Consider the following 16,478-nt stretch of genomic DNA (forward strand, 5'->3'; position numbering starts at 1 on the left):
CATCTGTTCCGATTGAGAAAGGTTAGGAAAATGCCTACAGGTCTTCTGGGAATTCTCTGATGGGGTGGTCTTTTTTGGGGAACCGGACACAACGTCCAGATCCATAACGTCCACGGACATAACATCCATGACCGAAACGTCCAGCGGACAAAACATCCGAGGGACATAACGTCCGACGGACACAATGTCCGACGGACAGAAGGTCCAAGGACAGAACGTCCACATTTTTGGACAGCTAGGACATAACGTCCAGTTTTCTGAGCAGGCTGGACAAAACGTCCGGATTTTAAAGTTTTTCCTTTGTCTCAACCAATTTTGTTGAATATATTTGTGTTTGTGTGATACGTGATGCAATCACCAGCAAAAAACGAGTTTTTAATATAGAATGAGTGTATAGCCCCTCCCCCTCCCACACACACACTGACATGATGGAAAAACAAAATTTAAGTATTAGGGTTCCCCTTTTTTTAATATAAAATGTGTTTTATGACAAATGTAGCGTGGAGACGGCCCCCGTATTTTCTTGTGATTTTCCGCTTTTAGGCACATGCTTGTAAGAATTCGGAATCTTCCCTGCGGGTTGCCGAGGATAGCTGGGGATGCCTCATGAAGGTTTTTGTGGAGCACAGGGCACTTCAAGGTCATTGATTGGAGTGGGAGAAAAAATTTTGCGGATGGTAGGGCTTTTTAACAGCTGATTCTGCATCTGCGTAGAGACAGTAATCAAACTCCTTTCAGTACTTGCGGTGTACGCGTTCCTACTCATGATTTAAATTTTAGTTTATTCTAGTTCTGTTGAGCTTGAAATACAAATATTTTTTAATGCCGCATCTCTTTTAAATGTTTCACGTTTTATTTACAATACAATCATTCTCAAGCAAAAGATAATTTCTGTCTTCTTTAGCTCTGGTTTTAAACCTTCTTCGCATTATCCGCGGTGCCTGGGCCACTCAATTCCGCGGATAATCGGGAGTGTACTGTAGTAATAGCCCTTTTTGAGTACTATGGCAAACCAAAACCATTGAATTTGAAAAACGAGATTCGCGATTTTTCACCTTCGTTTGTTACCGAGTTTAGCATGGTGCCGACCATATTATCAAATTTCGTTTTTTGTTTTTCTTTTGGATTACACAAAACACAACGTTTTGTACATTCAAAAACTTAGAACCAACGGTGAGGAGTTGAAGTCGGACAGATTTTGAGGTAACGAAGTCGGAGTCAGGAGTTGAAGGTTTTAAAATTCAACAGTCGAAGTCGATCTTTTTCCCTTTTTTTGCAACTCTGCCAGTTCTTGTGGAATCAGAGTCGAAGGCTCTAAAATTCCCCCAAGTCGGAGTCGGTCATTTTTCTTCCGACTCCGCAGTCCTGCTTAGAACTACTGGTGTGACTATTCATTTCAATAATTTAAATCTCGCTCACTGCATTTTAACTTTTATTTTCTGTTTCAAACATGCTTCGGCGGCCCACACATTTTCCTCCAAATAGCTGTGATTTATATGATGATATTTTTAAAAATCTAGGAATGAAATATGTTCGCCGCCCCTATGAAACATGATCATGATTATTTATCTGATTAGCCCGGCTGCCCGCCGGCTCCATCCACCACCAGCTAAGCCTAATCGATGTAGACCTTTTATTCCCATAGAAATTAATTAAAAACCGTAAAAATTTGCACCTTTTCAAATTTTTTTAGCGCAAAATTTTTATCCGTTTCCAGTTTCTATTTGTTATCAACTAAAATACTTGTAATTGGTTTTAGCAAGCTACGCTCTTCAAAAGATTTTCAATTTTTTCTCTTGATTCTGCTTTTGCGCTAGCAAAAATTAGTAGTTGTGATCGCTTTCCCTTTTCCATTCTTTCCCAAGTTATCCCGGAAAACTAATATAATGAAAGAAAATATAAATAAATTTAATTTTATACGTGTTCTGACTCGTGAAGTGCATCTTAATATAAAGCTAGGCATCCGGCTCAAGTTTCTTTTGAATTTTTTAACTTAATATTAGTTACTCTTCTTCTATTTACTTAAGATGTGGGCTTCTCTGCTCCCTAATACCATATTTTGAGCTAGTGGATGAGCACCGCTATAACCTTGAGCCCTGGAGTTTCCACCACGTAAATATGTGTGTTTTTTAAGGTTTGATTACGGAAGGAAGGGGGGGGCGAGGAGCCCTCAGTATCTTAATCGGTCACTAACCCCATCACCCTAACGTTACCAAACATGACCTACAATTGCGTTTTCGATACTTTAATTTTGAAACTTTTTCGGGGATGCCTCGACTCTCACTCCCTATAAAATACCATTACAGATCGACTAAAATTTCGTTTATTGGACTTCAATTTCTTAAAATTCTTTGGGGGTGAGCACCCAAACCCTTCTCTCCTTGACATTACCGAAGATCATCTAAAATTGCGTTTTCAGAGCTACAATTTCAAAAATTTTGGACCCCCCTAATTTCTACACCCACAACCAAATTCCTGTTAAGTTTCTTTCTCTGCAAAAAAAAACTCTGTTGAGCACACATTTATAATAATTTTACATCATATTCAGATTTTTCGTCAAATTTTGATTTTCAAACAGTTCTAGTTTATTCATCTCGCGATGACCCTGTTCACAAACACCTAGTTTCATGTTTTTCATTTTAAATTTGATTTTTTCCCCTACATATTTCATTTTATCTATTTTAAAATTTTTATTTTTTGCTTTTAATTTTATGGGGAATTCGTGTTCTTAGACGCAAAGAATGATTAGCTTCTTTATCACCTGAATCTAGAAATATTAAGCCACAATACCATCAAGCCACAATTTCAATCGAGAATGAAAATTATGAGAATTGTTATAGTTCAACTCGCAGGCCAAGCATATGTTTTATTGTAATTAATGTGGTTACAGTTTGAGGGCTCAAAACCCATTAAAATTTCTTAACGTCTTTTGTTTCAAAGGGTGACTTATGTGGGCTGTTGCAAGCCACATTTTTTTTTTTTTTTTTTTTTAATTTTTATACTTAACCTTTGTTCTCTATCATAGGTAAATTTGACATTTTGTACCAAAGTTATGGGCTAAGTGGAGAATTAAATTTTTTTTTTTACTAGATAAGAAATGCTTTTATTGCTTATTTTTTCCGTATCTATGTAAGAATTAATTAATATGAAAGCAAACTTTTACAAATCATAACTTCTAATATTTTTTCTCCAAGTACGGAGCAACACGATGTTATTCCATTCTGACACTATATTGGTCAAATTCAAGATTCAACACATGTGTGGAACTTTAAAATACAGTTTATAATTAAAATGATCTTATGCAATGTGTAATCTACACAAAAAGTCTGCTCTTAAGAGCAATAACATCAAATTTATCAAATTTTGTTATTTGATGAAATTATTGTAAATTTTTCCAGTTTTTAAGCATTTATGATCAACTTCAAGGCTCGAGCGACACCTCAAGATATGTTTTACGGTCAAAATCCTTTTACATAACCAAATATCTTTACTAAAGGCAACTTTTCCGGGCTATTACTTAGCGTTTATCAGATTTTGATTTTCTACAATCCACCCTAATGAACATGGCCAGTACTTCAAAAATAAGTCCACCTCGTACTAGAGCGGGATTAAGTGAATCTGAATCCAGCTTTTGTTGTAAAAAACACTGCTTATTTTGTGGCAAGAAAGCGGATGAAGAGGCTGAGAAGAACAATTATCGCAGAAAAAATCATAAATTTTCTACACTTTCATTCAAAGAATCCCTTTTACAATTAGCTAAAGATCGTTCTGAGGTGTGTCAAAAGCTGCCTTTGCACGTTTAAATTTTGAATATGATTTAGTCAATGCTTTATGAATTTTTCTGCAATAATTCTGCGCTTTCTTCTCCTCAGCCTCTTCATCCACTTCACAGCCACAAAATAAGCAGTGTTTTTAAAAACAAAAGCTGGATTCAAATTCACTTAATCGCGCTACAGTACAAGGAGGACTTACTTTTGAAGTACTGGGCTCTTCATCCTCACGTTGCTGCAGAGATTGAACTTTTCCGGGTGTATGATTTTTTGCAATCGACGCGATTTGTAATGGACTTTTGACTTCTTTAATAATCAGCATTCTTATAACTTCTCCCAACACTTGCATCAATTAAAGTTGGCATTCCACGACTGCCCAGCACAACAGTTTCACCTTCAGTCCAAAGTTTATTGCAAATAAAGCAAAATTGTGACATTTTTCTTAAATATTGATCAGCACAAACAACAGTAGAAGCTTGTAATAAATATGTTTATTCACTCGAACAGCACGTTTAACTCAAAAAGAAGCAGGTACGTCAGGGGTGTCCACCTAGGAGGGGTCATGGCCCAGACTGCGACATCGAAATTTTTAAGGAGATTGTTTTGAGGGGTATTTTTTCATTTGGGGGGGAGGAGGCTTGCTTTTTGGGGATCTCTGCGATGATGAAGGGGTGCACCTTTGCCCTTAGTGGGTTGGGCACCCCTGGGTATGTGAACGACGCCACACGGACTAAAATAGCCAGATGTTATTCAAGGACATGCGAGTAGAGGGGATTCTGTAAATGACTGGCTGTCTTTTGAGAGTAGGCAATATCTGGGAAATGGTTTGGTCTTGGAGAAAAAACCATGAGGACCATTTTTATAGAGAATTTTGAGATCTACAACTTTGGTCTGAGGTACTTTTCGATAAAACTTACCGTTTTTGAGAAAAATCCAAAAAACCTAAAATTTTGACCTTTGACCCCAAATAACTTTTTTAGCTCACATGGGATCGACGGGGACTTTTGGCAGTTTATTTGTAATGCTAAACCCAAGGTCTCTACAAAAATTTAGCTTTCCCGGAATTTTTGTTATTTCCATTCTCTAAATTGACCGGACTACTTGTAGGATGAGAAATATGTAATTAGTAATATGTGCTAAAAAATCAGTTTTGTTTATTTTTTGATTACATAGAAAATAAAAATTGGAAAAAGTAGCCAATGTGCCCCTATTTAAGCATGTTTTTAGTTCAAAGCTGTTTTTTATATTAATAATAGCTTTTAATCTTTGTATTTAAATGCATTATTTTTGCAATCATGCCTGCTTGCTGCTTTTCTGTTATAGTGTTTTACTGTTGACAATATCGCTTAATAATTGTCTTCAAAAAAGAGTAAATGAAAGCTTAGAAAATATCCCTGATTCTCTTATGGAGGACATTGTTGCATCAATTGTTTCTAAAAAGCAACCTGAATCACCAAATAAAGAAACTTCATCTTCTCCAAAAGAAACTTCATCTTCTCCAAAAGAAACTTCATCTTCTCCAAAAGAAACTTCATCTTTTCCAAAAGAAACTTCATCTTCTCCAAAAGAAACTTCGTCTACTCCAAAAGAAACTTCATCTGAAGCTGATGCTTTGTTTCATGATTCACCATCAGAGGACAAACATTTTTTTCAAATCCTTCATCGTCTACTTGCAGGTTTGCCCTTTAATAATTCATTTATGTATATTGTTTTAAAACTGCAACAATTATTTTACAGGCAGTTGAAATTTTAAGAGCAAATTGTGTGAAGTAGAATTTTTTTTTACGTTGCTTGAACCTAACCGAAAATTCTAGCTATCATGAGGCTCATAATTTTTACTGTTAAGTGTTTCTTTATTAACTATTTGCCAGAATCATCTGAGTAGTTCAGGCAACTCACATGCGAGCGAAAATAATGATGCCCCAACTGATTTGGGGGGGGGGGGGGAGTGTTCCAATACCGTGAAACTCGAAGTGAGTTTGTTTTCGCATTAATAATACCCAATTCATTATTACTTTCATTTACAGTTGGTGTTGCTACCCCCCTCCCTTCCCCAATTTCAAGTACTTACAAGATATTTGAGAAAACTCAGCTTAAAAGTGACTATAATTGTTCCTAGTTTTTATTGATGGTCCTGAAAGCTTGAAATAATTGCACCTCACATCCAGGAAACACGAATGTAAGGAGTAGTAATTAGAAAATTTTTTTGCTATTTTTTTTCTTTCTTATTGGCCTGAGTTACAAAAAATGTGTTCTATGACACATTGTTCTTCACAAAATATATTACTATATTAGTATCAACTCTCGATAAGTCACTGTCCCAATGGACTGGCAAAAACCTTCGAGTTATAGGAAGTTCCGGTTGGCCTTCTCAAGAGTTTGGGATCCAATTTCGAGATGAAGGAATATTCGAATGCTCGAGATTTGTCTTTAGCAATTTTGTTTTTAAGTTTTATTACATATTTCCTTCTCAAACAAATTTTTGTTCTTTGAAAATGAAAACAAAGAAAGTTTTTTACTTTTAAAATAATCAGGATTGGAGTTATTTCATCTCCGACACTGGTTTTGGGCAGCACAGGTGGTTTTTACTATCCAAAACTCTGTGACTGTCCAAAGGTGTCTTAAACTGTCTAGAAATATTCTAAAGTTAAAAAGGTCTAATTTAATCAATTTGAACTTGCTACAGTAATAGTAGTGCATAAGTATTAAGAAGTTGTACCCAAATAAATGTTGGTAGTTATTTGAAAAGAAATTCATAGCATTAGCAATGAAACTAATTTCAGTTCCACTTATAACTCAAAAGAATGCTGTCGTGCCACTGACAACGTTGTGTATGCTTTCCGTTCTCCCGCTACAGTTTTCCTGAGTTTCTCACTTCCCCCGCCAGGGTTCACATCCTTTGCAACACGCCGGGTTTGCTCCTCCACACCAATCGTACTACTCGCCTCGTGTTTTAAAATGTTTTGGTTATGATGCGTCTGTTTGACAACATGTTCGACATCATTTGATTAGCGGTGCCGGATCATCTTTCTCTGATGGGAAGTACTACGGTGGAGCAGCTCTGGAATTGTCGAGATTTCATGATGTCGCCGATTTTGGACTCCACGATATTACCTGTGGCCTAGGAGATTTGTGGATTACCCCCCCCCCCCCACTGGTAAGCTTGTAGTCTGTATGGAGTGCTTCAACCCCTACTCAGTTCTTCAAAATGATTTGTTCCAAAATGTAACACTTAAAAGTGTGGTAGAGGGCAATGCAGCTCGAGTGTGTAATCATTTTTCCCAGGTTCGTAATGTGAGGGAATTGAGTTGCCGTGATCAGTAGTGTGTAGGTGTAAGAAGGTATCACATGGTTTCATTAGTGAGGTTCAAGTGCATTTTATTCTGGATTATCATCAAATAAAGCATAGCATAACTTAGCACATACAATATGCATACATCTTTACCCGTTGGTAGTAATTTCTACAGTAAAGTGTCATTGCATTTAGTCCCTAAATTCCTAGGTCAATTAAACAGATCATTTTGAAGAACTGAGTAGGGGGTTGAAGCACTCCATACAGACTACAAGCTTATTAGCGGTGGGGGTTAATCCACAAATCTCCTAGACCACAGGCAATATCGTGGAGTCTGGAATCGGAGACATCATAACGTCTCCAGAACTGCTACGCCGTAGTACTTCCCATCAGAGAAAGATGATTCGGCACCGTTAATCAAATGATGCGAACATGTTGCCAAACAGACGCATCAGAACCAAAACATTTAAAAACACGAGGCGAGTAGTACGATTGGAATGGAGGAGCAAACCCGGTGTGTTGCGAAGGAAGTGAACCCTGGCGGGGAAAGTGAGAAACTCCAGAAAACTGTAGCGGGAGAACGAAAGCATACACAACGTTGTGCAGCGGCATGACAAATGCTATTAAATCTGATATTTAGAAAGGAAACAAAAACTTATTATTTTTTAATGGTTACTGTATGATAGGACTGGGCAGTATCAGAATTTTAATTCTGCGATATATTGCTTACCAAATATCGATATTTTTGATGCATCGATATATTCCTGGAAGAATTCAAAGTTTTCCCGGGGGGGGGGGGGAGGACAAAATTTATAGTTCAGTGCACATTATATTGAAAAACAACAAAAAATACTACAAAACATAATAAATGCAATTGTTTTTTTAATTCAAAACTTTCCTGGAGGGGGGGGGGGCGTGCAAATAATATAGCTCAATGCATGACAAAAGTGCTTCGCAACAAAAAAGTTTGAAGATTCTATTCATTATTTTGTTTAAATCTTTTACTTTGAGCAGTCTTGATAATTTGAATATACTTAGAACTATATTTCGTATTGATATCTTAGTTTATTTTCAATCATTTGCCTTTGCATTAAGACTTTTTACTTCTTAGTTGAGTAACATTAAAGTAAAATACTATTGATAAATCTTTAAAGAATGCAGCTATAAATTTTGGAAACAATCACACCATACACCCACTAAGCACGCAGAACTATGAAATACAGTAAAACCTGTAAAGTTGACCACCTTTGTAAGTTGACCACCTGTCTATATTGACCGCTTTTGTCAGGAACGGAATTAGTCCTATCTTATATAATGAAGGAAAACCTCTGTAACTTGACCACCTCTCTATCTTGACCACCTGTCTATCTTGACCACTAATGAACACCAAGTTTGGTTTGGAGTATTGAAAAAAACCCTTTGTAAGTTGACCACTTGGTTTATTTTTTTAAATTTTATTTAGCCAATTTTTTTTTTATATAGCTTTCCAAGAATATTTTTGATGCCAGACCAGCATTTTACCAACTAAATGAAACAGCAACATAACTAAATCTCCTTTTGAGTTTAACCACCTGGGAAAACTACTAAGAACCCCTTTATTCTCCAAACTTGTTTTTCTTTTGTTGTTAAGCGAAAAATTTGTAATTTTTGATTAGCTATAAATTTTTAGGAACTATTAATATAAAATGAGTAACTTTTCATAAACAATAAGACTTTTTCTTTTTTGATCAATTTACTGAAATTTTAAATTTGCATGGCACATTATACGTCATTCTGGGAAAATAATAATTTAAGATATTATTCAAATATTTTTAGAGATTGTTTCTAAGTAATGCTAAACAATGAAAGTGAGTTGAACAGAAAGAGTAGGTGTCAATTAGTGAAGAAATGAATACATGGTGTAAGAATTACAAAAAAAAAAAAAAAAAAAAAAATCATTACCCCCTTTATAAGTTGACCACCTGTATAAGTTGACCACCAAAGTACTGCACCGCAAGTGGTCAACTTACACAGGTTTCACTGTATACCTTTACTTATTATGTATATGTCACTAGCTGCATTATCCAGCGTTCCACAGTCTACCTTGAAAATAAAAGTTTCGTCTAGTGAAGCATGTTTAACAATCAGGTTTTTTAAAAAAGAAAAAAAATAGCATAAACATTTCCCGTCAATGTGTAGAAGGAGCAACTTCATGACTCAAAATTCAATTAGATTTTTCGTAATCATTCCGTTTCACGGATTTTTCGGAGAAACCCTTAAAGGTGGTCCATCCCCACACACTCCACTGGGACACAAAAAACTTATGTGAATTCCTGAGCCTCAAACGACCGCAGGGCCATGCTTGCAAAAATCCAACATAAACTGGATTTGCATTAGGAAAACTCCTGGTTTGGTTTATTCGCATCCTTCCCCCCTTCCTTCACAGGTTTGCCAAAAGCCCTATAACAATTCTTGAACATCGAAGAAACGCAGTGCTTGGCGAAGATCCGTCGAAAACTGCCTTTGTAAAAGGAAACCCCTGAAGCGGGGGAGGGGGGGGGTCCAATTGCAGACAAAAACTACCCGATGTGAATTCTTCAGCATCAAAAGACCGCTGTGCCAGTTTGGAAAAAATCTGACATAAACTGGATTTGCATTAGGAACCCCCCCCCCTGTGGTTTATTCGCACCTGCCCCCTTTCCCTCACAGTTAGTAGAAAAGCCCTATGGCAATTCCTGACCATCAAAGAAATGCAGTTCTTGGCAAACATCCGTTGAAAACTGGCTTCGTAAAAGGAAACTCCCGGAGCAAGGGGGGGGGGGGGGGTCCGGATTATGATCAAAGAGTACCCAATGTGAATTCTTGAGCATCAAAAGACCGCTGTGCCAGTTTGGAAGAAATCCGACATAAACTGGATTTGCATAAGACTCTCCCTAGGGGTGTATTCGCACCCTTCCCTACCTTCCCTCATAGGTATGGGAAAAACCCTATGACAATCCCTGACCATCAAAGAACCGCTGTGCCAAATTCGGCAAAGATCTGTCAAAAACTGTGGATTCGTAAAGGGAAACTCCCGGTGGGAGGGAGCGTGGGGTGTTTCCGATTGTGAACGAAAACTACCCTATGTGAAATCTTGAGCATCAAAGGACCTCTCTTTGTTATATTTGGCAAAAATTTGATTCAAATTTGCTGATGCTGATCTAATTTGCATTAATAAAATTGTCATTTGGTTAAATATAATATATAACACATATGAAACTATTGTTTTTCTAATTGTTTTCTAACAATACGCATATTTTTTTAATGTTGATTTTAAAAATGCAATCAATTTTCCTTCAGCAGATCCAATCCAAAATGCATACTGTTAGGTAAATCAATTTTCTCATCAGTGACCATTATTTCACAAGCAATTTAACAGAAAAACGAATACGAAAATTTCTTAACTTTTTTAATTCCTGTATTTGACGACGACTCTTATAAACTAAACTCAAAAAATACCAAGCAATAGAGCTGCAATGAATCATTACGGCTTCAAATCCGTTAATGCGTAGAACTTACATAAAAACCCTATTTTGCGCATCCATCCAAAATATGCTTCATCTCGCCGAAAATGCGTAGAACTTATATAAAAACCCTATTTCGCTCATCCATCCAAAATATGCTTCATTGCCGAAAATTCCTAGAACTTAAATAAAAACCCAATTTTCGTGCATATTGCCGTAAATGTGTAGAACTTACTTAAAATCCCTATTTTCCCGCATATCGCCGTAAATGCATAGAACTTACTTAAAATCCCTATTTTCCCGCATCGCTTGGAACTGCCGACAACAGCGAAAATGTATCATTGTTTCAAGTGGTGCTGTGTGTCATGAATGGAATTTATGTTTTTCCTTTTAATTTCGTTCAGATCAGTTGCACTCCCTCTAGTGAGATAAATATGCCACAAAAGTAATCTCATCAGAATTTTTTTCGTTTTTCATTTTTTTTAAAATGAAAATATTTCTGTTTAGTATTTTTCTTAAACCTTTTATTTAGCGCAATATCAATAGTTTATGTGTAATTTGAACTATGAATTGTGTTGATACCTCAATCGATTATTTTTAATTGTTGCATTAAGATGCTTTCTTAACCAACACATATTCATTTTCAGAGCCCATGAGTGGCTATGTCAGCTTTGTCAGAATTTAGGGGTGTGGTCCTTGGAAGGGCCTCGCTCTGCGTCATAGTAGTATAAGTTTTGAAAACTTTATAGGGGAGGGGATTCGAGGGGTCCACCTTGACCTTCGACGGCATTGTTAATTTTCCCTTTTACTGTAATTAAATATTAAATAACTGTTTGAAGATAGCAGATAATTTCTTGAAATTTCAAACACTTACCCATCTTACCGAACTATGAAAGATTATGTTTTTTAGAGTCAGTATTTTAATTTCTCCGTAATTGAGTCTCGTATTTCTTCTTCAAGCGATTTATCTTATTGATAGAAATTTAAATATAGTTATCGCAGTATACATACCGATATATGACGGTATATCCGGATATCGCTCAGCCCTACTGTATGATAATGTTTTACATGATGTTTTTACGAATATTCTTTTTTTTTTCAAATCCTAGATTGAAAAATAAAACAAGCTAAATTTAAATTTTTGTTTCATATTTTTAATACACTATATTTCTGTTAAGTCAATGATTGCATTATATTTTGATCATTTGCACACATGTATTTGTATCGTGGTGGTTGAAAATTTTTGACTAGTATTTAAAAAATATTCTTTCAGTTCATGCGTAGGGTGATTTGCCAGTAGTTGACTATTTACTGGAAATTTCTACAAGTTCTATTTAATTTCACAGGAAAAAAAAAAACTGGAAAAAAATTGAAAAATTTTCTATGTGTCAATCAGGATCAACGGTTGCTGATCATTTTTCTGTTTTACTTACTATTTTTCAAATTATTTTGAATAGAAGTTAAAAAGGAAGATTTTGCCAGTAGTTGACCGCTCACTTCCAGTAGTTGACTAGCGTCTGCCAGTAGTTGACTATTTTTTAAACAATGTAAAATCTGAAATCTACTATATTAAAATCAGCCCGGATGCATGCTTGTATGTACTTATGATCCCTTAAAAGACGCCCCTGATTGGTTGTTGGGTGGATGATGTCATCACAGATGTCACGTGACTTTGATGATGGTTACACAACAGTGATGACTAATTGGTTAAAATATCACAAAAATTTCGTGACATTTCGTGCCAAAACTTAGTCACCAAAAAAATGGTGCCAACTTTTTATTATATATTCAACTTCTTGCCAAGTCTATAGAATACAAATACATATGATGTTATTGATATATGAGACATCGAAGGCACCTCAGACGCGGAGAATCTAGCCATCCTAGACTGCTCGGATAATGCTTAAATATTTACTAAAAATAATGCATTGATATTATGAGTGATCAGTGCATACAGTAGACTCCCAATTATCTGCAGAATAGGGTGACATGGTAACCGCGGATAAGTGAATTTCTCAGATAATCCGCAAGATAAATTAAAACCAATAGATAAAAAAAATCAACACTCGCACATACTTTTAAACTCTGCCAGTGATGACCTATTAAATTTTAAAAAGTCACAAAATTTGGCGACATTTAGCAATTTCTCGCCAAATTTGGCACCAAAAATAAGTTGCCAAAAATGATGCCAACTTAGCGATATCTCTTTAATTTCTCGCTAAGTCCATAGCAGCCACTCCAAGCAGATATGACGTCACCATCATGTAAGTCGCCGCAGTACCCGAATGTTACGGTCGACCCGAATCTAGTCAGCATAGCTGCCAGAATAATGCCTAAATATTATAATATTACTGTTAAGTAACACTTAAATGAAAAAAGTTTAATAGTTTATAGGGGTGTCAAAAAGTAAATTTCCTTATATATGGAGTCCTAGCGTCCTATTCGCTGAACCTATTGATCCAAAATTTTAGAACGGTTATTTGAAGGAATGCGTTTCCGATTGATGATTTTAAACAAAGCAGTGATATCATGGCCGCGGTTACAGTGATAGAATCTCAAAATTTTCAAATGACAACACCCAATTTTTCCTTGCGCAAATTGATCAGTGTTTGATGAGCCAGAAATAGCTTTAGATCGATCGACGTGTGAGGAAAATTGTTTGTTTGAAAATTTAAGCACCGACTGAAGAAACACGCTTTCCACTCTGCATTTTACTGATTTTTTCTTTAAGCTTTGCACATGGTGTTTAGTGGTTGGTGCTTTACTACTGTCTTACCTTGTGAGTTATGTAAAATGCTTGTCTTTTATACTGTCACTAGGATAAACAATTTTCATCTTTGCAATTTTTGTCACACGCCACTCATTACAACGCAATTTAAGGTTTTTCAATATGTGCATCAATTTGCGCAAGAAAAATGTGCAATTCGAAATTTCCGAAATTAGTTTACTATAACAAAATCTGTGTTAGTACTACGTTGTTTAAAATTTTTGTAATTAGGAGAGCATCTGTTTAAATAACAGTAACACAAATTTTGATTCTATTGGTTCAGCAAACAGGCGGCTAGTCAATTACTTGCAAAAATATTTTTTTTTTTTTGAATAAAAAAAGAATAAAATTTAACGTTGAGGAATATGATTAAACATTTTATCTCATGACAATTCTTACTAGTAAGAAAAGTGATTTCCTTGAAATTTTTTATGTGTCTTTGTAAATGTACCGTCCTAACCTCCATTCAAAACTAGTTACAACTATAAATTATAAGAGAACACTTCATGGGATGCTATAAATTAGTTCCAGCAGTCAGATTAAAATATCTACTTATTTATTCTTGTTTTGTACATATTAGTGCTCGAGTGGTCAACTCATGGGTGCAAGACCTTCCGTCTCAGGACGGATTTCCATCTTGGACAAAATTTCTGAGACGGAGGTCGGGGCGGAAAGAAATTCGATGACTTTCCTTCAGTTTTTACTAAAAAAGAAAAATTGAGTATTTGAAGAATATGCTTTAATTGCTGGACCTTTCTATAACCACGAATTTACATCCACATTCTCTCGATTTTCCGCCATGGGCTTGTTTTGTTTGCAACGTGCTTTTGGACTCGCGCCATTTGACTTTTTCAGGTAGCTCTGTTTTTTCCAACTCACTGCATTGCAGACCGCAGAGTTGCTCGCTATTCTCACTAATTTTTTGAATTGATGGCCTTTCGTCTTTAATTTTCACTTGCTATTTTTGATCATCCTTTCGTTTTTTTCTCATGAGCGTTTTTTTTTGCAAACTTGCGCATCACCGAACTTGCATTCATGGGTCAACTACTGGCAGGTGGTCAACCACTGGCAAATCACCCTACTCTAGTTGAACATTTTAATGAAGAATGTAATGAGATTAGAATTGGCTGTGTAAGTTTTCTACCATTTTAAGCATCCATTTGAATATTTTCATTCAATAAAATAGGTTTTAACTTAAATTCTAATGTTAACAAAATATTAATTATTCTAATACATTTTGTTCTGTGTTTGATATTTGCTCACAAAATAAAACTTCACTAGAAATTTAGTTTTGAATGCTTTTGGACAGGGTGGTAAACACCAGTTATTACACCATGTTAGTTTAAACGCCCTTGCTTCTGAGACTTGTAACCTTGTTTATAATGCAGTTAACTGAAATAGTAAATATGATTAATTCTTATGGGTTATTTAAAACAAACTGTCAACAATTGAATAATTTCTTAACAGCTGTAAATGAATTTGAAAGTTTTTATTATTCTTATTGTTATTTAAAATTAAAGTACCTATGCAAATCTATTTTTGAAGGTTCAACTGCAAGCATAGAATGTATAAAAAAACTTTTTGATGAAATAAACATTGAAACTGATTGTAAAGCTGATGCTACTGAAAGCATAATTGAACAGAAGGAACCAGATTTCAATTCTAAAGAAGATGGACAGAAGAACATTTCTTATGAAAAAACAGAAGATCTCTTCAGTATTCCTGAGTCTAATAGACGTTCAAAAGACATCCCAAATATTGAAGCTATTTTTGCTAGTGAAGGTAACTTGTTTGCACATCTTTCATTTTTAATTGCTATCCCTCTTTTACATAAATTTAAATTCTTTTAAGCTTCTGCAAAGTATATATGTTGTATAATTTATTTAAACAGCGAAATAGGATTGGTACATGTGAATATAATTTTGCAGAATGGTACATGAGAGTATGCATACTCTCTCAAATACATATTCAAACAATCATGAGAAAAATTAAAAGAACAGCTATGAAAAATTTTGGTACTTAACTAGGGTTCATATATTTCGTGGAAAACCTGGAATACTCGGAGAATTTCAAATTTTCTTAAAACCATTGGGAAAAACTCCAATTTTACTTCAAATCTAGAAAAAATGTGCTGATAACCTGGAAAACTAATTTTTTATAATGAACTCTTGAAATCAAAATGTGTGTAAGTTTTTTTTTTATTATCTTGTGTATATTTGAATTAAGACAAATTTTCTAATTGATGCATTGGTTTCTATATTTCTTGCATTAGAATCTTGTGGTGTCTTGTTACTTGTACCAATGTACTGTAACCCTGCATTTGATATCTTTTTGGCTGAGCAGCATATGTCCTTAAATTTCCCAAGATCAAAATACCATTTCCGTATTCAGAGGTTAATATGCTGCTGCACTTATGTAATATTGAGAGTGCATCTGGATAATTTGGGGAGTTGGTCTTCAAAATTCGAGTATAAATCTTGTTAATTAGTGCTTAATTATTTTCTAGCTTCAACCATTGAATTTGCAAGAAGTCATTATTTTGTCTTGTCTGTTGTGTCCTCAAAATACAAAATCACTCATTTCTGTGGGAAAAGAGCAAATTCACAAAAATGAGAAATACAAATTTAATGTCACAGTAACTTAAAAATTCACATCCCTTAACTATTTTTTTTTAAATATTTATTTCTTAGAAATTTTAAATGAAAAACTTTGATAACAAAAAGTTTCAGCTTTTAGTAATGAAGTAAACATATGATTTTTCTAATTCGGCTAGTTAAAATATCATTAAATATTAAAAGAGAAAAAAAAATCTTAAATAGGTAACGTAAAGCAAAAGCTCATCTAACAGAACAATTGTTTGATTTATTTCTGCTTTCAAAAATGGAGAATTCAAAGTAAAATTGTTCTTTTTTTTGGCACTTAGAGTGTACTATTTTTCTTGGTGTCTCAAACATTAAATGTGATGTGAAGTACACATTTGCATTAAAATTGATTTCTATATTCTGAAATTTTGAATTTAATTTATGTTTTTCACAATCATGAGCTGCCACAGGACCAGGGTTGCCAGGCGTCCCGGATTTCAAGGGACAGAGGGACAGTCCCGTATTTTGAAAAATTGTCCCGCGTCCCGGGGAACTTCCATACGAGACGGCTAAAGTTCTGTATTC

The 16,478-nt window shown here is 35.1% G+C and overlaps 1 protein-coding gene across 2 annotated transcripts in view; it reads left to right on the plus strand.

The window, feature by feature from the left end:
* LOC129218055 (uncharacterized) overlaps positions 1-16,478 on the plus strand; it is an 88,681-nt gene that overhangs the window by 24,055 nt on the left and 48,148 nt on the right. For both annotated transcript variants that reach the window (XR_008580280.1, XM_054852239.1), the window contains exons 2-3: positions 5,094-5,446; positions 14,857-15,093. Coding sequence is in view for 1 of the 2 variants with exons in the window: in XM_054852239.1 (XP_054708214.1) it covers positions 5,094-5,446; positions 14,857-15,093 (590 nt within the window). In the remaining variant the exon portion in view is untranslated. The remainder of the gene's footprint in view (positions 1-5,093; positions 5,447-14,856; positions 15,094-16,478) is intronic.

The sequence above is a fragment of the Uloborus diversus genome, chromosome 3, assembly GCF_026930045.1.
Source record: "Uloborus diversus isolate 005 chromosome 3, Udiv.v.3.1, whole genome shotgun sequence".
NCBI lineage: Eukaryota > Metazoa > Arthropoda > Arachnida > Araneae > Uloboridae > Uloborus > Uloborus diversus.